Raw genomic sequence first — 24913 nt, forward strand, 5'->3', positions numbered from 1 at the left:
CAATTATTCTACAATCATTTTTTCCTGTCATTCCCTATCCTGTACCTACGTTTTGTGTTCTTTCCACTGAATTCCTTTAAAGTGATAAATACTATTCCTTTGCAGGACTGAAAATTGGAAGCTAAAGATGGGCTTCCAGCTGAAGTCCCATCTAAGATACAAAAAATGGCAACAAATCCTTGCCATTTCATTATGTGGTGGTGTGTTAGCTCAAGTCAATTCAACATCAGAAAACTTCTGTATTAGACTGAGAAAAGAAGTGATAGAAAAGAACTACCTGTTCTTGAAAATATTAGTAATAGAAATGGCTGAAAAATTACTATGTTTGGAGAATTTAAATCTATATGCAACCATCAAGAACAAAATATCTGAAGAGGAGAGGTTGTGAGCACATGAGAAGGCCAGCTGGCAGACACCTCTAGGACCCAGAGCAGCCTGCAAGGAATGCTAGCTTTGAGAATAGACTTCCAATTCACAAGAGCTGAATAATTAGAGATTGTCAAATATATTATCTGACATTTCTCATTTCTCTCTCTCTGTCAGGATTTAAAAAACTTGGGTCTTCTGTCTCTTACTATCCTGTGAAGTCATTCTTGTTTTAATTCCCTGTGCACATACCATGATTCACACCTCCCTCCATCCCTTTCATTACCTCCCCTTTGTAACCTCCTTTTTTTCTGACAATCCTAATTCCACAGTTAAACATGACAGAGTAAAGGATTTCTCTTTCTACTGCCCAACCATGTCACTCCCCATGCCTCAAAATCCTCTTAGTGAGTTTAATCCCTCAGCTTCCCCCACTTTGTAAAACAGCTTTCTGTACTTGCTCTGAACTTCTGGAAGTTTCATTTTAAAATCTGTTTTAAAAACTTCTAAACTTTTTACAAGGCAGCATTTTAATTGCTCCCTATGTGTCATCCACTTCTTGAATCCCTAGTTTCAGTGGTAAAATCTTTGGTAGGGTAACTACCCTATTATTTTAAGTGTTCTGAAAAGCTGGAATACTATGGACACAACTACAGCTATCTGCATACAGCAAAATTAGGAGGGCAGTCATATTCTTTGTTCTAGGTGAGAACAAAGCTCAGTCTCCTTTTCTTATTGGATTGTAAATTTGGCAAGTATCAAATATTACCACAGGGAGTAACTTCATAACTGTATCTGGATTTCAAGATTAAGAAAACACACCCGAGACTTTTCAGTGCCTGTGAAAATTCTACCCTACTACCAGCACAAATGGTACCTTTTCAGCAACATGGACTAAAGTCAAACCAATAAACCCATTTAATGCATTTCTCTAGAACATCTAATCAGCTTCAGACTACCAGTGCTTATTGCAAGGTGCTCAGTGACCTGTACCTAAAAACTGACAAGGATGACAAAATGCTGCAGGCAGTGCTGTGTCACAGCTGCAGCTCCTGTGGCAGAGGAAGGAACAGAAAAGTCAAGGTCACAGGTGGTGTCACCACCAACATTCAGTGTGCTGAAACATACTGTATTGGTTAAAATGCAACTAACTTCTGACTCCTTAAATAAGATTAAATTTGCACAAGTCAACAGGATCACTTCCAGAAAAAATACTTCCTCCAAAAAAAGAAGAGTCCAAGTGCCTGATCCAGCAAATGCAAAGAGGTTTTGGTCATCACATTTGATTTTGAAGTAGCGATGAGTATAAATCTTTTCTGTTATTTGATGCTGTAACTAACACACTATAAACATTTATCATAATGAACAGGCAAATAAAGTGGCAGTGTCACCTATAAGCTCCGTTCAAAGCATTTTCTGTTCTGATAAAAAATTGCATAAGCTAAAAAAATTCACTGCCAAGTGAATCTCCAAAAGACACAGTTTTGAATGAGAGAGAGAACACAGTAATTTCACATAGATACATTTATATATAGTGTGTAGAGTCAGAGCTGGCATCCATCACATCTTTAACTTGCAGATTCTTCTCATCCTCTCCTTCAGGCCTGCTGTTAGATAAATATCAAATTTTCAAGTGTTCTCTCAAGAACATTTTACCCCATTTAATATAGCTATGGTAAGTGTTTAAGCCTACTCTGAATCCTGCAGGACTCATGGTATTAATATTTTCCAGCTATAAACACTGTAATTTAACTGAATGCTGTTCCTTAATATTGCTTAGGTCTGTTTCCATTTCATCACATGTACAACTGATCTGATATTAATGATAAAATTATAAAGACATCTATCTGCTTTATCTCCTGAAATCTCTTTAGCAAAGATTATACAGTGGCAGTTCCTCATAAATTTCACTTGCCATTATATAGCCTATTTAACTAGTTCAATTGAATGTTTCTTAAGTTCATAATAAAAGAATTAATGACTTGTAGCTCAACAAGCTACAAGTGAGAATTCTGAGCTAGTAGCATTCACTGTATCAATCTAATTTTTAACAACTTTAATGATGTCGAACAATAGTTCATTCCTATTATCTTCCCTTAAGTCTCCTTAAGGAGCTTTACAAATGCAACCTGCTAAAAAATGGTTGGAGATGAGGTGAGGTTTCCTCAGTGTTTATTTGTAAGGATTTTGCTAAAAATTCTGAAGTAAAGTTACATTCCATCACAGTTCCTTTCAAATGCTGAGAAAACTGAAAAACAAGATAAGGGTTTTTTTCCCCTAAAATGATTGTGCTTTGCCCACTTTATATCATGGCATCTACATTTCTGTCACTTTGTTTTAGTTCTTTATAAACAATTTGTAGAAGCAGAGCAGTTCCCATGATCAGATTTTTAGATATAAGTATGATCTTTTGCCCCCTGCTTAAGCCCTTTATTATACAAACTCTAATCTTCTCACCTAATTTTTAAAGCATGATTATTGTTCATTATAAGACTTAACAGAAAAAAGCCACTATGGTTCAGATGATAAAGTTTCTGCATGGAGGGCACAGCGAAAGCTAAACCAGATTCTTCTGCTTGTTTTTTGCTTATAAAAATATCACACTTAATTAAGGGGCTTTTAAAAAATTTCTGACTGAGCAGATTATTGGCAAAAACAAATCAGGCACCAGTCAAAACAAATAATCCCTTTGATTTACTCCTCTGTCGACTCTAACTGGTTGAGTGTAACTCATTCTTGAAAGAATTTTGCTGCCCAGATCCCACACTGTGAGTGGCTTTCAGCCCCGTTAACAAAGTGAAGTGGTCTCTGGTTTTCACAGGGAGGCTCAGTGATGTGGAGAACGCTGGCAGGGCTACAAAGGCTCAGCAGAATGGAGGCAGTCTAAACAGATACGGCTGTTTGGTTTCTGTGCCGGAACTGCTGAACACAGAAGTAAACTGTGTGAACTATGAACCCTGTTTGCTCGCTCCAAGTACCACCAAAAGCACAGCTCATGATAAAGTCTGCCTTCTACTGACAAAAACATGTTCAAAAACCCCCTTAAACAACAAGCCTGTATAAATGTTAAGTATTCTGTACATACAAAAGAGCTTAGCTGGGATGGTTGAAAGCCTAGAGGAAACCTGATGAGCAGAAAGGACACGAACTAAGTTAGGAAAATCAAACACAGAATGCCTCATGTTCTGCCTGGAAAAAATGGCAGAACTGATATTCTAGCCTAGGAACATCTAGTAAGAATCTTGAACCACTTGACCTACACCCTGGTCAGAGAAACTTTACACTTTAATTCAGGAAGGAAAACTAAATAAGGATCAAAATATGCTTTAAAACCAGTGTGATATTCCAGGTATAAGACTGCCATGTTGCTCCCTCAGCATCTGCCTCAGTTTTCCCAACTTCATGGAGATACCCTCAATACCATGGACTTCTAGGAAATAGAACTGGGGCAGACTGGGTATAACTACAGTGGTGCAACTGGGTTGAGCAGCTCCACTGGGCTTCACTCTCCCCACTGCTCAGCTTCACAGGGTGCAGGCTCCACTTCATTAAGTTGATCATACAGACTTGCTGTCACAGCACAACAGGGTAGGCAGGAGCATACTACAACCATTCCAATATTAAAACTCCATTGAAAAAGAAAGAAGGGGATGTTTTTCTCCAGCACAATCACTTGTGGCATCTTAATAAATATAATGCTCCACAATGTTTGAATTCTATATGATATCCCAAGTGTCCTCCTTCTAACCCACAGAAAATTATTTACTCCATTAAAAAGGGTGCATTAGTTAGTCAAGTACTGAAAGCACTGTTGCAAATATTAAATTTCTCTGTAAAAACCTTATTTTGTTGTTGCATGATTTTTTACTTATTTAGACAAAGCTAAAGTGATTCACTCCAAGATACGAAAGCAGTCATTCATTAATCATTCTGTCTTGTCTAGGAATTGCTGAAGAAAATGCACTAAATAAAAGTAACAAACTCTTTTATCCTTGAGCAATCTTCCTTGGATAGACAGCAATCCATTTACAGTATGTAGAAGTTAGCTAATGAAAGGATTATTACAATTTCTTTTATCTTCAGAAGAGTTATGGTTTCTGAGAGCAGCATCACTGGGAAGCTCTTTCACATACACTTTCAAACAAGACAATAAATCAAATTTACCAAATCTACTTTCAGTTACAGGATTTCCATTCTTGTAAGACACAGCAAAAAGCTGAAAACAGTGTCACATGTTTCAAAAGACATGTCTATACAGTTAAATACTGAGATGATGATCAATTAATGCAGAATTATGCTGAAAAGTACACTGCATGGGTTACCATTGAGACAGCAAATGGAGCAAAAATATGCCCTAAGAAAGAGCAAGTGAACCTGCTGGATTTGGTCATTGCACTTTATCCTTCACACAGCTTCTTGAATAAATAGCTGTATAAGCATTAATCAAAATGGAGATCCTAGATATCATTTCAGATATTATATATAGTTTTAAAAAAATGTCTACTAAGAAACTCAAATGGATTACATTTCCAAGGAAAAGCGAGTTGCTCTTACGTTATTCTTTTGTAAGTATGTGCTCTGGTCCATTCCCAGCTCTGACAACATTCACTAAATATCTTCCTGATTAGATTGCCAAGAACAATGTTACTCCATACCCAAGTATGTCAGATAGATATTATTTGTGCACTGTCACACCCAGAAACAAAGCATCTTACACAGCATAAATTTCTTCCAAAGTTTTCCAAGTCTTCTAGGAATAAGCAGGTTTTAGTGGATAAAAATATTCATATTGCAGTACAGAACATTTATTTCCAGCCAAAGATTTTTCCCAAAGTATGCAAGTCAGGCTGTACAACAAAACTTTCAGCAAAAAAGGAGGATTCAGCATATGTTACTTTTTAAAAAAATAGAAATAAATTTAGAAGACATTTTCCTTGGTATCTAAGATCCCCCTCATGATCGTACCAACACATTCCCATGAACGTAAAAATAGAAATCTCTGAGTCCTCCTTTTCCTGAGACTAAGTAAAGAAATAACTTCATTAATTCATATGACTGATTGGTTGGGACAAGAATGATTCCACCAGAAGGGAAAGTTAAAATGCTAATAAATGGATATAAGGTCAGATTATTTTTTTTTCCTTGGGAGAATCCACTTCATCAATTACATTAATTTCTTCTGGTAGTTGTCTCCTACTGGCACACAATCTGATTGTGAAGAGTTTGACCAGTAAATTTAAAAATGGACAGTGGAGTCATGTAGAGCATTAAAGTAGTAATATCAGATCTTGACTCTGTTCAGCAGAAAACTACTGAAGTCAGCAGTACACTGAGATGGGAGCTTAGCACACAGGCTGCTCCTATTTGGTATTTGCTGAATCTTTGAAAAGCTGTTTAACTTCCAGCAAAAGGAAGAGAGAAAGAAAAAAAATATACAGATCAGCATGAGTCATGGATCTGGCCTACTTTATCTTTGAGCAAACTAAGCTTAAGCCAGTGTTTACTAGCATCATGAATATTTGGGCATCTGCAAGGACTACGAAATCCAAGAGAATCCCCAGGCAAAGGAATTACTTCATCCAAGAGCACAACTTGCATTCTTGGACTGGGAACTTGGGTATCTCTTTCTTGACAGGTCCTGTGTGTGAACCCTTGCAGAGAGGACTGCTCTGGGCCATTTCCCACCATGGACATTCACTCCTCAACACGAGGAAGTTCAAATGCCAGACTACACCCCAGTGGAGTTGTGATGGGTTGACACAGTAGTCATATACTGTTTGTCCTAAAATCTATTTCAAGCAGACAAAACTATGCATGGGAATGTCTTCTAAAAAGTTTTGTTTATTTTTTTTCTGGAGAAACAGTGTTTACAATTGGGCATGGTGCTGTACCTCTATAACAGAGAAAGTGAGGTCAAAGAGGGTTGCCTTCCTCTGGAACAAAAGGTCAGTGAATGCCTTATTTCCTGAGCAATTTATTTCTACAGGCTTGGATCAACTTTTAGAAGTAACATCTCCTACAACAGCTTTGTCAGAAGGTGGCCCTGACAAAGGGCAAGAAAAGAATACCTACTGACTGTAACGTTTTCATTCTGTGTTTTTAGGTAGTATAGGCCCACAAAATTCAAGAGCAGTAAAGAAGGATCATTACCTTAAATATAACAACAAAAAAAATTACCAATATAAGGTACATATCTTCAGCAGAAGACAGAATTACCAGGTTTGTGGGTTTCTCAGCATGTCTTTTTGTCCCACTAGAACTCTCCTCTGTCAAATTCACTTTCATCTATCTGTTCTTCATTTGTGAACTGATCTCATCTAAGCACCAGATCAATGCAATCTTGGTCCTATTACAGCTGAAATCCATGGTGAGGAGGAAAGAAAATGTAGACTTGTCTTGTTGTCATGTTATTGGTGCCTGAGTTTATGTTCTCTTAACAGCTCATCCCAGAATTCTCTGAGGTTGCTGAAAAGTAGGAAGAGAGAACTGAACAACAGGAGTTTCATCACCACTCATGGGGACTGCTGGAGGAAGGACTAGAAGCATTTTGACAGAGAAGTGGGAAAGCCATGAATGTTGTTCTCTTTTTTAACCATTAACTTTGAAACACAGGCATCTTATCTTCTGACCTGGACACTGACCATGCCAACTCTAGAAGGCTAAATTCCACCAGACAAGCTTACAGCAGCCTTTGGGTAGTACCTCTGTGGTTTTCTTTGTGGATTAGAGCTTCAGACAGAATAGTATTTAGCACAGTCAGTTTCTTTGGAGTTACTTTAATGCATAAATACCCAAAAGCAGAAACTTTTTTCTTAATACTTCATTCCCCCATTTCCTTTCAAGGCATAAATTGGAAATGGGTAGGAGAAGCAATCCTTTGTAGGTTACCTTGAACTTGGAGAGCAGTTACTTAACATTTGTAATCAAAATAAATGTGCCTCCCTCAAAATGCTAGCACGGTATGGATTACATCAAGTGACCAACTGAAGGCAAAAAATCTCTTCAGCAACACCCAGTGAAAGCTCCCAAACTCCAACTGCCTTTCGCCAGGAGCCAGCCTTGCAAAGTCAGCACTCCCCAGGCCAAACCAGCTGGGGGAGTTGGGGAAGACACACTGACCACACATGCAGGCACTCAGCAGAGGAACAGCAGAACAGGCACACAGTTAAAGCATCACAAAAATAAATAAGAATGACAGCAAGAAACACAATGGGTATTTCAGCACACCTCTTCATTCAAAAATCTGCTCCTGGCCCACAAAATGACCCCATTCATGGCTGAGCTGAGCCAAAGCACCACAAGGGTCACAGGCTCGTGACCTGCACAACACTTCCTTCCTCTTCCCAAACTGCAGCCTGCCCACCAGCTGACTCATTTGGTCGACCACCAATAAGGTTTCCATCATTTGGTACTCTGCAGGGCACAGTGTGAGAATCTGGCTGTAGCACACAGCTAAACAATTCCTGCATTTAATTTCAAACAAATGGGAGAAGGACGACAGACAATCCACACCACTTCAAAAAGGGACTGCAGTAAGCCAGATGGTGAGGATTACATCTTGGGGATGGCTGCTGGTTTATGATGACAGGATGTGAGGCAAAGAGAGGTAGAAATCTGGCACCCCACCAATGTAGTGCAGTGCAATATCTGCAATGTAGGAAGTGTTTCAGCGGTAAAGGTTGCAACTCCCAGGCCAAGACTGAAGCAGGAGATCACATCATGATATCTTGAATTCACATTTGCTTCAGATTTGTAAATTTGTGATAGTTGAATTACCTACAAAGTGGTTTCATTATTCACAATTAAATATTTTGTGCCATTTATTATGCATGTGAAAAAAGTGATGTAGAATTATTTCATTCTTTTGTTCACAGTTTGAGTCAATTTTGCTATTTATGCTACCATTTCTCCTTTTTTTCTATTCAAAAAGCATTAAAACAAGGAGTGAAAAGATCCTTTTTCCAAGGTTCAAAAAAATTGTGATAAACATTTTATATATATCACATTTTAAAATATTGATCGTCTGTATGGATACACATATTCAATCAATTCCAATTTCAACTGCAGAACAAAATCATTAAGCATGCATGCTTGTTAAACCTGTGGCAGAAATAATTTTATTTTCTTCTAGAGGCAAAGGTTTAATTAAACTTGAGACACTGGAGAGAAAATGAAGAGAGTTCTGAAAAAATGGCAGTTCTTCACTGGACTGTCCATAGAACTTTAGATAAATGGAGGTTTCTTAATTACTAATTCAGTAGGTCAGTTTTAGAGCAATTGCACATTATGCTAATTGTTTCAGAAAAATAACTTCTGTGAATTATCATCCAACAAAGTTTCTATCTGCACTTGGTTCATCAACGAAAAAGGAGACAAAGATGTCTTTTATTCCACACCACAAGAGATGGATGGTTTGAGTTACATGATGAAAAAGACACAACATTATTAGAGTCACCACAGTCATATCCCAAGTCAGTGCTGCATCCATAAAGCAACATGCTGTATTATTGGACACAGTGCAGATAATCCTTTGATCTCTGGTTCTGCTTGTTTCAACAGCCCAGTTTTAAATTGGTATTAGCAATTATGATTCACATTACAATGAAATATGTGGTTTCAGATAAGGGAAGAGAAAAAAAAATCAGTTCTCAGCCTCAAAGATTCAACAATAGATTATAAAGTGCTCAAAGAAGCAAAATGAAGTTATTGAAACCATGCTAGTATCTTTTTGTACCACCCTGAGAGAAGAAATCCTTATCTATTTCTAAAAAATATACATTTAAATGCAAATGCAATTATAGACAAAGAAGATCTGTTCAAACCACTAAAAGTGTTTTTATAGCAATTTATACAGTTTCTATGCCACTAGATTTTAACAGCTAAAATTACTTCAAGCTAGCTGCTCATTCTTCATCATTTTAGTGGCTTTCAGAGATCATCTTAATTAAATGACTTAAGAGATCCTCAGTTAAGCAGGGGAAGGTTTGGTTGGAATTTTCTTTTTGTTTTACCTTTAAACATATACAGCCTTCCCAATTAAAGAAAAGCTTCTTATTAGAAACCAAAGATGAGTGGTCTCTGTGCTTTTCAACACAAACTTAGACTCCTTTACCCTTTACCAACACTGAATTTAATAGCAAATGATTTAATTTGACAGACATGCAAATTCTGTATTTTCCTAACCATGTATTACTGTCTGGATCTAAAATAACTAAGATTTTTGCTTTGTGATGTTGCAGAATCCTATGCTGAAAGGTCACTAAAAGATTTTTAAATGGGCTACATATATCATTAGAAAACAAAACCGTCTCTTTCATGCAGAGACTTTTATAAAAAACAGCATTAATTACAGCATGCCCGACCAGATGCTCTCTTAGGAACTTAGGCACCCATGAAAGATTGTCTAGATGCCTCCACTTGTCCCTGTACAAACATGTTCTTCAAGTGTCACTTCTCAATTCTCCAAGTTGTGAATGCATCTAAAATATGCTTTCTTACAGGGCAGGGCAGATATTCCAAGGAAAAGCTGGATATAATCTCATTGTACAATTTGTGCCATGCCTGCTACGTTGTAAGTACTTTAGAACTGATTTCAGTGAATAAGGCCAAGGTATGAGGCACCTTGCCAGGGGCACATTGTACATTACATTTCTGCTTCCTAAAGATAAACAGATCCCATTTCATCCTGATGAGTATGAGTGATTCCTATGAATTTGCCAGGACTATTCTGAATTGCTGTTTTCTTCTTCAGAGTACTTAGTACTTTCATGTTTCTGACCATGGCAATACCTGTAATCACATTCCCTCACCATGGTCCAGTCACTACCAGATTCAGAAGGTCACAATGAAGTGTGATTGTGAACTTAGCTGAAATTGTTCTTAATTCACTGAAAACCCTGTTAGAGATTAAAGAAAATTGAAGTAATTTGAGTCCTAACCATTGCTGGCTTGGAGCATTCCGAAAGCATTCTCAAGCTTTCTGAAAGGCTTGCTGGGGATTTTGAAGGAGCAACAAGGGCTGTTATGTTGATCCCTAGCAGGACATTGTGTGCATAACAAAGTCCAGAGACAAAAGAATAGAAAGTTTTTGTACTTTCATATAATCTAGAATATTATCTTTACTAATTTTGTTGAAATTTAACCAGTCTATCAAAGACATCTTATTTATATTTCTTTATACTTAGTTGTATCACTTTGCTGAAACTAATAATTTAAATTAGTCTAGGCAATTTTAACTTAAACTGCCAAATTAATCAATGAAAAAGTAAATGTATCGTACTTAGTGGATAATGGTGCAATCCAATTATTTTGTTGAATTTATCTGAAGGCTGGAAAGTCCAATTAGCGAGAAAGAACATCAGACTTGGGCTTGCTATAAATAGGGTTATTAACTGTAGCCTATTTATATGCACAGCTGCAGTCTTCCAGGAGGACCCGCAGAACCACTTGCAGAACGTGTTAAGAGACGGTCAAACAAAGTATCATCTGAATGTTAATTCCAGCTAAGTGAACATATCCCTGAAGCACTGTGACATATAAACTAAGGTCAGTGGACTTCAGGCAGAAGTGGAGAATATAAACCCAAGACTTCAGGTTCACAATGCCAAGAAACAAAGTCATACAAGCAGAACAGACCACAAGCTGTATTATCTGCTTGTAAGATAAGACAGAAAGAAACATTCTTGACAACAGTTAAAGATGCTGTTTCTCCTTTCCTTCACAAAGAATAATGTGACCTCAGGTCCTCTTCCTGATTATTTGAAAGGTGAAAGAAGAAGATGGAGGACATCACATTTCAGACCTGAGTAATTTTCTCTTAGCAAGAAGCTGGATGATTGAGACTTCACATTTGGAATGGTAGAATATGCTCTACTCTTCTGAGCAGCGTGCCACAGAAGGCAGTGTCCTAAAACTATCTTATGTATATATGCACACACATCATTACAGCAACAAATTTTTTTAAATTTTATTTCACTAAATACCTTCTCACACAAGCAGCATATTAAACTTGGCACACAAAGAGGATGAGAAAAATCTTTGTCCAGCTGACATCACTGAAAGTAAAAACGAAGCACAAAGATCATAAGGCCAGGTACACGATTTAAAAAATAAAGCCCAGAATTACAGAAGTAGTGTGACAACATTAATATAATTCTCCACATTAAAATATTTAAAATACACAGATAATTCTATCTCTAATTCCTTATATGCACTCTAGGGAAAAAAAAAAAAGCCCACTGATGTGGTGCAATTTCTAACACAATATAGTTTTCAGACTATTTAATCTTACATCATGATATTATTCCATTCATCCTCTACATGTTAATATCTGATTGAATGAGTTGGAACACAGGGGTTTTTTTCTGAATAATTTATACCAGAAAACTGTAAACTGTTTTTGAGACTAATATTTCACAATTATGGTTGTAAATTCAAACCCTGGGAAAGAATTCAGATCTCAAGGAATTATGTAACTACCAGAAGAATAACCATTTTAGTATATTTTTGTTCACATATGTAAATTAGTCTATGGGATAAATGACAAATGTGAAAGGCCAATGCAGACTGTGAGGAACATGTTTTTCAGTATGTGTAAAGAAGCAAATCTACAAAACCTGTAGTACAGAATACATTTTCAGTTAAAGACCCTGTAACATCCTTTTATCCTTTGCGACTTCAGTAAAAAATAATGGGATCTCAGTTCCAACCACATAAATCAGTTTATATTTGTGACAAATACTATTGAAAGGAGACAAGAGTATTTTTGTCCAAAGTTCAATTTACCTGTTACAATGAATTAGAATTATATTTGTGCACAATGAAATTCTAGATAACTTACATATTATATCATGACATATCGGTATAAGTACTGACAACAGTTGAGAAACTTTATGAACAAAACTCATTCTTTGATTTAAGATCTATGCCTGCCAGACTCACAAGATCTTTAACATTTTAATAACAAGTATTTTGGACAGATTTTACTGGTATTATGTGTTTTACAGGGTATTTTGCTTTGCCAAACCGTACCAAATATGTTTGTACCATTGCAGCTACATTTACAACAAAGCTAGAGTAGCCAAGTTCAAGACCTTTAAGGTCTCAGAAGCCTGGGGGCCTTCTTCCAGACCAAAGTATAAACTACATGACAATAGCAAAAGAATTTTAAAGAATTTTAAAAAGCTTTTAAAAAGAAAAAGAACAAATGATAGTAATATTTTTATAATGTACTTTGTTAGTAAACCAAGGTTTTGAGAACATCCAATTCCATCCAATGTGGTCTATTAAAGACCACACCAACTGTATCAGCTTATTGTTTACACCACTCCTCCCCACTGCCAGATCTCACAAAGCAGCAATGGGAGGCCTAAAACCCTACAAGTCTACCCTCAATTCAGGAGCTGGTTCCATGTTTCACCAGCTCTGTCTGTCCACCAAAACTATGACTTCTGCTACATACTCCACATCCTTGAGTAACCATCTCAGTTGCTGCAATCACACAGTTCTCAGAGTAACAACTCTGCTGTCAGTATCTCAATGTGATTAGCAGGCCAAGTTCTTTCCCCCTTGCACCGCAGTCTCAACCTGATCATTTTTCATTTCACTTCTTTTAGTATTTCTCCATCCATTCCATCAACAATGTTAGCTCTGTCCACTAGGTAAAAATCTCACAGTCAGATCTTCCACCTTGGTCCTGCATGTGGGAATGTCTGAATCTGTGTTGAAGAGCCCTCAATATCCAGCCCACATACTCTTAGACAAGCAGTTTTCCACTAAATTTGTATGGAAAATATGTACTTTTTTAACATGACATTCATGAAAAGACAAGGTCTTGGTAGTCCTCCTCCTGTTGTACAAGGTTAAGCATATAGTCTGCAGCTAACAAATACAAATATACAAGTACAGGTATTTGAAAACCCCTGTAGAGAACAGTTGCTTTGAGACTAACTAACCCTTGACACTAGGCACTAGTCTTTGTGGCACCTACTTATCCATAATGAAAAGAAAAATATTGTTTCTTTTCTCCTTCCTCCTCAGTATTGTGGTGTTTCTTACTTCACACCTCAGGCAAGTTTTACATCTGCCAAACGCAGGACTACCCTTTAGACATTCTTGCATATCAGAATGCAAGAAAGACACAGTGTAATTTTAGAAGATAACTTTTGCAACGTGGAGAAAAAGAGCTTTCACAACCATTTGTAAATCCTATGTGTATTTGTAAATTATTACTGAAATAAAATCCCACAGTAATTCTTTAAACTGCTGTGTGGGAGTAGACAAAAAAGAACGGTTGGAAAGAAAAAATATTATAGTGTATCTGTTTATACTCACACCATCAAAAGGACTACAAAAACTGCATGCTCTGATTAATTTGCTGACCAACAGAACAAGCACTTTAAATGTTACTTTTTAATTTCTAGTGTCAGAATTTAGTTGGTTACAGTTTAGGATGTAAAGGATTTAAAACACAACCAAACACTCTGAAGAGTAGTGCCCAGATCAAAGGTCCAGCAAGTAGCTTTGGGCAGAAACCAGTCTAGATTCAAATAAAGGAAGGAGCTGGGGTGGGCAGCCAGCTGTCATGTACAGGTGATATTTATGGCCACGCTCCGGTGGAAGGCAGGAAGCTCACTGGCTAGACTTACATCAGGAGAATAAAAATAGAACATATATAGCAGGGTGACAGCGCCATTCAATTCTTCCAAACTCCACTTGACCCCAGTGAGGAAGGCCACCTACACGTCCTCATCCCTTGCCTCTGTCACCCTGGTGCTGCAGTGACCCAGGACATGGCCAACTGTATGCCACTGAGTTGAGACTCTAAGAAGGTGCTGCTCCTTGTGGAGCAGGCATTGGTGATCACTAAAGCTAATATATTCTTCCTTCATATTTCAAAGGTTTAAATGCAGTGACAGCAACTGTGCCTCAGCTGGCAAGAGGAGAACCCTTTCCAAGAGTTGCTGGTTTGCTCAGACCTAGTGGACCACATTCCTTACTCTTCTTCTGGTATCACCAAGCTGGGACACAGAGCAGCTTCGGGTGCCTTCAGGATCAGCAGAGACTGCTACCACCCTGACCATCCCCCCCACTCTCACCTGCCCACATATGGACATGGTCTGGTTATTTGGAAAACACATGAACCTCATAAAGGTCACAATACACTGGTGACCCTTCAAGAGTTCCTTCCAGAAAAATTGTATCAGGAAAATAATTTTTGAAAATATCTAAGTTGTTTTGAATCTTTCTTCCACATATAAACATTCACTTGCTCCACCAATATTTCAGACACCCAGCTCTAAGTAGTACAATGTTTTTCAACTGTTGCCACTAAACAACATCAACCCCGTATGTACAAATGAAATTTAAGTTATAGCTATTGCACACCGGATACTGAAGTTTCTAAAAACATGATTACATTAGGGTGCAATGGCCATTTAATCAGGAGGGGAACTACTGCCAAGTTTTCCCTAGCAGAATTAAATGCTTTCAGTCAGCTCTTGGGTTTTAAATAGGCGATTCAGGTTTTAGAATATTTGCCATGCTTTACACCACAAAATCCAGCATGCCCTTTAGTCTTAAAATCTGATAGGCCTTCTGGTAGTTAAAATAACTAAATAAACAAACAAACAAAGAAATAAAATAATCATGTTACAACGAAAAATTTCCTCCATATCAGTCTCATATTAATTTGACTGTTCTCATCATGACAAGACCTCTGTTTTAGAACAAATGACAGCAATATTGCCACTCCCACAAGGCACAGGATAAAAAACAGGCTCCAATTAATAGTATGAAAGCCAGTTATTAATAAAACAAACACACCCAGAGGTACTACTTATTTCAGCAAATATCAACAAAAGTACTTCAAAGAAAATACATTTCCCAACATTGCCAATGTTCTTTCTTTACCCTTTCTCTTGTTTCTTTTTTACCATTTCTTTTTCTAATTCTCTTGCCCACCAGTTCACTGTCATGAAGTAATGGGCAGGCACTCTCAAAACTTTCAAAACCAAATCTCCATAATAATCTTCTAATTCTTTCAAATTCACTTAAATTGTAGCAGCAACAGGGATCAGCTTACAGTCACAGGAGAAAGGTTCACAGAATTGTATTTAGAACCATTCAACTTTTTGGAATGAATAGCAAAACAATCCACATGGAGAAAATGTGATAATGGAGCCATAATATGATGGCATCAGGCTCTTAAAATATTTCTCCTCAAAGCTCTATTGTATGCATGATTTACTTTGAGCATAGGGATATCTGGAAACCACATCAAAGACCTAATGGATAGACATTTTGTTAACATATGTAGAACTGATGCCAGGCCATAAAACAACACTGCACTGAGTATTACATATCTTCAGAAAAGTCTGGTTGTTTTTGTTGATTTTTTTTCTTGAGGTTGGGGTGGATTTTTGGTCTACAAATTATTTCTTCCGTTATGTGCATGAATGCCTAACAGGCTCAGAAGAGAACATTTTTTATGTTCTCTTGTTCCCTGGATCTTTGCCCAGCATCACAAAATCTGAGACAGGGCTGATCTTTGAAACTGGGAAAGGAAGAAGAATGAAAAAATAAACAAGCATCTATATCCTTTGCAGAACAGGTTCTGTTACATCAATCACAGACTGGTAAAGAACCTCACAATCCATGCTACCATGTTATCATCTCTGTTTCTCAGGTCATCCCTAGGACTGCTACTTTCAAAGTGCTGATCAAACTTGGCTCAAAGCTACAGTGCATTCTTCAATGGTCTTTCATGTTCTTGGTGTTCAAAATGGAGACAATTTTCAAATTGCACAAACTGCAGATATGGCGTTCCATAAAACCAGGAGGCAAAAAGCTTTGTAGAGTAAATTCCTGGAACAGCTCTCCAGGATTCTAAGCTCCTCTGTTTCTGCTCTAAAGCATTTATCCTGTATCACAGAATAATTAGCAGCAAATTCATGTACTTTGTAGGGCACTTAGGAAACAGTTTTTTCATCACTTAGTAACTGTAAGATAAGTAAAACAGTGCTGCACACCAAGAAACACAGAGTATGAAAAGACACTGAAAGTCAAGATTGCAGAAGAGTTATAACTTTATCCATTTTGATACCTTTTCAGTTAATCACATATTTAGTGGTTCCATGTTTGGCACATTAGGTACATTGAAGCCAGATTAACAACAAACAGCTGCTATTTATAGCATTTCCCCAGAGATGGGAATGGTTGCTGCTGTGCTTTAAGACCAATCATGTTACATCTGTATTAAAATGAGAAGACAAACATGTTTTACTGCCAACTCTGCCAGAATTTCAAATGAAAACCACATTAGTTAACTTGTGAATTTCTCAGTCAGTCAGTCTCCAGTGTCAGCTTACATAGTTTAAATAAAACATCTCACCAGCACACAATACAACACAAAAGGATGCTAGCAGCATGGGCCTAGGTGCAAAAGAATTCTCAAATACTCCTCCAAGATAAAAGTCAGGAATGGACTGCAAATGTCTCTAGCCCACAATAGCCTGGACCTCAGCAGGTTCTGCTACCACACCTTTATCATTTCACAAACTCTTTGGCTCAGTTGTCAGCAGTCATACCAGCTTAAATATGTTAAGTCCCACAACCCACAGGTTTTCTACTCTCACTGCTGTCCTAAGCACCGTGAGAACGGGATCCCAAGCTCAGAAACGTTGCCAGGACATCAAGTCATAGCATGTTTGGTCCCACTGTTTCCTATTTGTCTATATGAAGAAAAGGTGAATCTTGAATTCATTATCTTATAGGCACAGGCTCACCTCCTTTAGGCACCTACAGGTTAATCAGGCCTCAGCAGGCACTAATCAAGGACCTCAACTCCCCCGAGGATGGTGGATGTCTCTGCTCTGACCACGCATGACCACACCCGCTCTGACACAGGAAGAGTCTTGTCTGGGGTGAAAAGTCCTTTCCTAACTTAGAGGGAATAATACAATTATAAACAGAACAGAGACATTGGTGAGACACTGAACTTTAATGACAGAATTACAAAATCCATTTCCTTTTTCTGTTCAGAGGCTTTCTACACCATCTGAAAACTTAGTCCTGCAAAGTTGCAGCTTGCAGTAGATTTCACCATACATTTTTGCTAGCTGGAACAATTGCCTACTGCCTACTGACCAGTCAAACAGAAAGGAAAAAGCAGGAAGGAAATCTGAAGTATCAGTGGGTTAATTTTTCAAAAGTATTTGCACATTGGGTACAAAGATGCCTCAAAAGGACACAGGACAAGTGTGCTCATGTCACATCATCACCACTGAAGATGAATGTACCCCTGAGAGCTTGATGCCTCACAAAGCATTAGTCACACTTCTTTTACTGCTTTAGGTTACTTGGAAATGCAAATGTGTTGAAGTTAAGCATAGGTACCCAAAACAAGGTTTGCAACTCAAACAATTCAGAGTATCCATTTTGATAATTTCAACATTTCTTGTGGCAGGAATGACTTTCAGAAAGCTAAGTCCAAAATATAGGAAAATTTTAGGAAATATATAAAAAATATGTCAACTTCTATTTTTCTGGTTTCCTTAATATTTTTCTAGTTTTACCCCCTAATCCCCAATTGCTATTTGCAAGAATCCACATAAAGCACTTGGAAAAATTATTAAAAGGAGGAACAGAACTGGATATGCTGCAAAAGTGGTCAAATTAAAAAAAAAGCAAAAAACAAACAAACAAACAAACAAACAAAAAAAACAAAAAAACCCCAAAAAACCCCAAAAAAACAAAAAAAAAAACAAAAAAAAAACAAAACAAAACAAAAAAAAAAAACAAAAAAAAAAAACCAAAACAAAACAAAACAAACCCCCAAAAGCAAAACAAAAAAGAACCCCCCAAAAACTCTAAAGAGGTATGGAAAAAAAGAATTTTATCCTTTAATGTATTTTAATAATAATAAATATTGTTTCTAGCATAAACTTGTCAGACACATTATTTCAGTTCACAGCGATTATTTTAATAAATATGTTAAAATCTCATGGAAGGAGACAATTAATTGTTTATAAATCAAGCAGTATATTTAATTCTGGTCAATATATAGATGAACACAAGTATACCTAAATGTGTGTTCTAACTTGAGCTGAATCACTTTTCACCAGACTTCATACACTTTCTTCAGTGTCCTATAGCAACCCACATTTTCAACTATGTTTCAGGGATTTAAGTCATAATTTGTTGCAATATCTGTGAGCAGCTATGCTTCAGAGGTTTTTACCTAATTTTAAACTATTTTGCTTTAGACCTTTGTAAGAGCACTGTTAATTTCTCACCCAGAGTTCAGAGATCCAGATTTCGGTTTGTTTCAATTCAAAACTTAAACTGAAATTTTGGCCTGTGGAAATGGCACCTTTTTGTTCCCCTGGATTTGTACTGCATTTTGAAACACTTTGGCATAGAGGGCATTGTAAGAGTTTGGATCTGCCATGTATTTTATTGCCTAAATAGCGAGATGGTTCCCATTTTTACCAGAGTAATGCAATGGAATGAGCATGGTGAAGGACCCATTAAGGCTCCAACAGGAAAAAAACTAGTACTAAAAAACCTAAACATTCACTAGTTTTATTTTTCTGTTTCTTGGTTACATTTTCAAAGTGTGTCCATTACCACTCCCATTATCATCAGCAGGGGGCTTGTAAATAAGCCTTTACCCAATGCTTAAGAAAAATGAGCTTGTCAGTAGACGTAGTGGAGAGATCCCAATCCACTTCAATACTTAAAGAAACAGAGCAGGACAGCAAAGAGAAAATCAAGTCCAGGCAAGCACCTTATCTTTGAAGGCTACATTTGAACAATTCATAACCTGAATTGAAATGCCAAATTTTGAAATATACCAAACATAATTCAGGAAAGATAGCAAATTAACTGGTTAGAAATATTGTTTAAAATGCAGATGACATAAAATTAAGTTAAATTAACCTTAATTAGAAAGTTGGAACATTTAACTTGGTAAATACTTGTTTCATGAAGCTGGACAAACAGTTGATCTTATGTAAACCAATCAACCACCAGGGTAGTTACTCTTTCCCTGCCCAGTGACCAAGCTGCTGAAACTGAGCACTCATGCTAACATTGAGAATCTTTGACACCACAAGCCAGAGCTACCCAACTGATATCTCAGAAAAGATAAAATCTCTTAAATATATAAAATCTCCTGTCTGGTTTAAAGGTCCATGATAGTTATTCTTCTTCTCCATTGAAGCCATAAAAGTACAGTGTTTACCAAAGCATTATGGCTCAGTACTCTAGCAGCAATTTCTAGTGCTGCTGTAATTTCATCAACACTTTCACAATAAAACATACTGCCAGAAAAGTAATTCCCTGTTGTAAACTGACACAGAAGACATTGTACCAGGCACAAATCCTTCAGCACCAAGAGTTTGGTTTGTATGATTTTTAGCTAAGAAGTTGGAAGAAAAGAGAAAGCAAGAAGAAAAGTCTTACAAATGGAAGGCAACAATGTAGAATTATGAAATGTTCAAACAGAATTTGTGGCGCAGACGGTTTATTCCAACCATATATACTTGCTAAACATAGCCAGGAAACCTGTTACTGGTAAAAGACTGAAAAGCTAAAATGTCTAAAATATAGAAGAGAATGTGGATAAAAATTACTTGTTTTAGGGATTTCTCCAAAAGGGCCAGTTTGGTTTTTGATTGTTTCTTCCACATTTTTAAAGAAAAAATGAGGGGGTTTTGTATGTTTTCACCCACCTGCTCTGGGTACTTGCTTCCAACTATCTCTGCCACAGTGTTAAAGGACAGAGAGTCTGGATAAGTCTTAGCTCCCATCCTCAGGTGCACAACAATCCTAGTGCCACGGAGAGACATTCGTGACATCATTTCAGCATCTTCCACAGTGATGCAAGCAGTGGGAATTTGGGGTACATTAGGCTGGTAACTCTGCTCCCCAGTATGTGGACTGTTAAAAAAACAACAAAACATAATGTTAACAACTTTGCTCTGTAATTTTTTTAGCATTACTGTAGAATTATTAAAAAGAATGACCATCATGACCATCCCTGCCGTACTCTCAAAAGAGATATAGCTACAATTCTTAATAAAACTTTTGACAAAATACATCAAATGTTTTAACACTAACCAGAATATCTGACTGTTACTATTAAATATATCTAGAATTCTATTCATTGTCAGCTCTGTTTAGGTCATTGCCACACTTTGATATCACACTCCATTCACTGCTTTACCAGAGAATGGAAAAGCAATGAAAAGTCTAAATGAACAGGTTACCATAAGTGCATTTTTTTTACTGTGGCAAGTAATGAAATTAAAATTCACTATTAAATTTTAATGCTATTTTCCAAATAACAGAATTGCAGAACAGATGAGGTTGGCAGGAAGATCATCTGGACCAACCTCCCCACTTGAGCGGGCCACCCAAAACCAGATGCCCAGAACCACACACAATGCATGAAAATCTTCACCTGTGAGCCTTCTCACAGCAGCAGATACACTTTTTTATACACTTAAACAAACAATAAAAAATTTAAACTGGGTTGTTTTTAAGTCTTCTAAACTGGAAAAAAAACCCTATTTAATTCCTGGAGGAGATATGTTAAGGAGGAAAGGAGAAACCTACTTTGTAAGGTTACAGATTAAGTAAAATGGGAGAGATTATTCAATTATATTTATTGAGAAGAATAATCCCTCCTCAACAATAACAAGTCATATTGTAATCAATAACATAATCTGCAGAGTAGATATGCATAAACATTTATTTCACAAGGAAATACTAAAAATTAGTTAAATCGAGGTCTCACAGGAGCTTCCTCAGAGCATAGACAGATCAGTCTATTAAGTGACAACAGTTGAGGAAATTATTGCTCCTGGTTGTTTACAGCTGAACCTCAATCAAAGGCCAGTGTCTCTTCCCATCAGCTTTGCAGGTCAGGTAACCCACGGCTCACCTTTGAAATAACATTTAACCTGAAACTCTGCATTTCCTGTTCCATGTAATACTCCCTGAGTGGGATAAACCCATGTAGACTTATAAGTTCAGACCTTTTTTTTCCTTTTTTTTCTTTCTCTTTGTCAGATTTAAAAAAAAGGCATCCCTCATCCCCACTTGTAAATTGCGATAACTTGCTGCATATGTTTAATATTTCTTTGAGTGTTTGGGGATAAATCCAGCATGTTAACCAAAAGACTTTCCAAGCAATGTAAAATAAACAGACTGCAAAAAAAGAAAAAGAGAGATGATGGTTTCATGTACTAATATTAAAAAACCCCAAACCCTACATTTAACAACTGAGCAGAAACTGTTTGTTTTGGGTAATTTTAAATGAATGTTTTTGCCTGTGTCTTCTGGCTTATGTCTTAGTGCTAACATGGTGTATATGCTGAATTGCAGTAATTCAAGTTTTATCACTGATTTCGAGGTCCTTGTTATTTCTCAGATGCTCAACAAAAGAAACTCCTTAAACTGTATTTGTTTCCCCAATTTAAGCAGCAAGCCCATTTATTGCAGATGCTCCATCCTGATGTTCTACCACAATTGTGGATAAGGCTTCTGACAACTCACACAGTTGTCAGTGCTTACACACCCCAAGTAAAGGAACATTTGCAGGTACAAAATTTACCCAGCTAGCCCAAAAAATATACCTTGAAGTTATCCAGAAGTGTCATTTGTATACTCAAACTACCACTCTGCCAAGATTACAGAGGTAAAGCCTATTATCCAAATTAAACCATATTGGCATGGGCTGGCAGAGCCAGCAACAGCTCAGATGACACCAGGATCTGACAGGAATGGACAACTGCCCAAATTATCTCTACAAAAAGGGAAATGGACCCTAAGCCTGACTGGTACAAAGTCACAAAGCAATACCACAGTACTGTAGATTCCTAATGCTGCACGATGAACTCACATAGAAAACATTTGTGGCAGACACTAAGCATCCTGGGATGCACCTGATTAAAGTTTTCATGCATGCAAAACATGCCATGTTTTAAGTATATCATCTACATAACAAATTGCTTAATAAAATGCCAAAGAGTACATCAAAAAACATGTAAACAGAGCAAATTAAGTACCTTTTATGTAAAGATAACCAAAAACTGGAAAGGCTACTGACCATATGGCAAGACCTGAGCAAGAACTAACAAAATAGAAATTACTAGCAGATTCTGTGTAACAGATGGAGAGAAGCATTTCCCAGTTTGGCTCAAAACAGGGCAAACAGGACATAGTGTGGGGAAATCAGGAGAAAGAAATGTTTTTGGTGGGGGCAGGGGAAGCAGAGGGGATGACAAGAAAGGGGTTTTTTTCATTGATTCTGAACAAACATTATTTTGGGACTATTTTGTCAGAAGAAGAAGGATCTTATTAAAAAAAATTAAACTCTCTTGCATTTACAATTCCTTGCACCTTGAAAAGGAAATGAAAGCATCACATAACAGCACCTATAGAGATCACAAAGAACCCTGACTGCACCAGCATTCAACTTAAAAACATTGTTACCTACAGGCAAGCAAGGTGTACCTCTGGAATTTCCCACTAACACCTGGGAGTGATGTTAGCATCTGCTTCAAACACACATTCTCTGAAAAATGCTGTTATCCAACAAACCCTAAATTAATTCTGCAAAACTTTAAGGGCAGTTAGGTTATTTAATAGATGATACCCCAGTTCAATACCATAATTTGGTGTTCAGAAGAGATGGTAAGTAGTTTTCCCATTATTTTTTATTTACTTAACAAAAGTATCTGTTTTGATTTTAGATCTACTGAATCACCTCACATCCATATTTAAACTATTAATTGAAAGCATATTAATGTTACAATAAACTCACAGTCATTTGGTCCTGACATTCTTGTTCAACAGCTGACAAAATTCAGATAAATAAAGTGGTTAAGTTTTGCTTTTGATAAAGCCCTAGATTTCACATCTTGGAAAGTATTTAAGAGAAGTATCATGGTATGAATAAAAGCAGAGAAAAGGCTCAAAAAAACCCCCACATTTTCTCTGTGGTACATGTCAAATGGCTAGTAAGAAACAAATGTGGCTTGTGTCTTACACAAAATTGTAAAGAGAGAATAAAAATTCAAAAAAGCAGCTAGTTAGTTTCTCTTCTGAGCAAAACAATCAAATGTGGAGAAACTAAAAAATGTGGATTAAAAGATGTGCTGCTGGTGTTAGGTCACTTCTAACTCTTCTTACTGTGGTAGCTGACCTAGCATGCTCCATTACTTTGTTCCTGGACTTCCAACCCTTATCTCTAAGATAAGCTAAAATGCTCAGGGAAAAGTAAACTGTGTAACTGCCTCAAGCTAAACTGGATGCTCTGATAGAAAACAGATCACAAGTTGAAGCCTTGGAAAATGATGGGACTCTCCTAAGGAGAGAAGTAAGCATGACATTACAAGAACTCTAACATGGCTAAAAGGAAAAAAAACCACCAACCAATCAAAACTTGATTATACAAAAGCTTAGAAAGATTTATTTCAGCCATAATGTGTATGCACATACCCTCAGTGCACCATTCTTCACATCAACCTAGAAAAGCAATGTAGAGTTGGGAAATGAAAAATCAATGTTGTCTAAGAATTGCCAGTGTTGTCTAAGTTTGCTCATTCAGACAAACACATTAGAAGACTCTTAATTACATACGTGACCACCTATTTTCTACAGAACCCATGTAAAATTCTCTGTATGAACCACATGTAAACTAAAAATTCTTATCAGATCAGCTAGTTTGTTAATATTGACTTGAATGATAACATACATTCCTGAGTAGAGCTATGACTACTTTAATCACTAGCTATACCCACAGCAAGATCACAGCCTTAACTCAGTAACAGGCTCACATCTTCCACACACTTTGCTGTTGTTTTTTTCACTTGTATATTCTACATAGCACAGAAAATTCCCTCATCACATACAAAGCTTTTCACTTTAAAGGGGGTGATGTAACATACTGCAGCAAAACAGGAGGAAAACTACTCAATTTGCTCTCACAGTTAGCTATGGAGAGTGGCTATTCATGAGTGCCTCACTCCTGCAACTTCCTCTGCATCACAAGCAGCATGGCACAGCCTGAACTCCACACAAGTAAATCCCCTTTTCCAGCACTACAAACTCCTTACAAAAGAAAAGTTGCCCTTGTGTGCACTCCAACTGTGTATGTTCTTCCAAGATTCTCACCAATCTCTGGATAGAGAGGCCAACTGTAGCTGCAATTAGTAAAGATGTCAAAAGTATTGTTAATATTCTCAGAAGAATTAGGTCTATAAAAATAAAATCAAGACTATTCTCCATTTACAACCACTTGGCAAAACATAAAATAAATAAATTCAGCCTAATTTTGTGTTTCTGTCATCATTTGTCCCAAGACTCATTTGCTTTGTTGGCTTCTTAGATTGTCTTGGTGGGATTTGATTTGTTGATTCACAGTAAGTTGAAAAGATATCAAGATTGTCAAATTCAAAATCAAATAGGAATATGCACATAAAATCTTAAGAAACTGCAGAGTAAAAATATATATTTTTCATATATTATAAATATATAA

General features: G+C 37.0%; 1 protein-coding gene across 2 annotated transcripts in view; it reads right to left on the minus strand.

The window, feature by feature from the left end:
- Positions 1-24913, minus strand: part of CPQ (carboxypeptidase Q) — a 149203-nt gene that overhangs the window by 73569 nt on the left and 50721 nt on the right. For both annotated transcript variants that reach the window (XM_063172044.1, XM_063172055.1), the window contains exon 4: positions 20100-20307. In XM_063172044.1, coding sequence (XP_063028114.1) covers positions 20100-20307 — 208 coding nt within the window. The remainder of the gene's footprint in view (positions 1-20099; positions 20308-24913) is intronic.

This window comes from Melospiza melodia, chromosome 1, assembly GCF_035770615.1.
Source record: "Melospiza melodia melodia isolate bMelMel2 chromosome 1, bMelMel2.pri, whole genome shotgun sequence".
Classification (NCBI taxonomy): Eukaryota; Metazoa; Chordata; class Aves; order Passeriformes; family Passerellidae; genus Melospiza; species Melospiza melodia.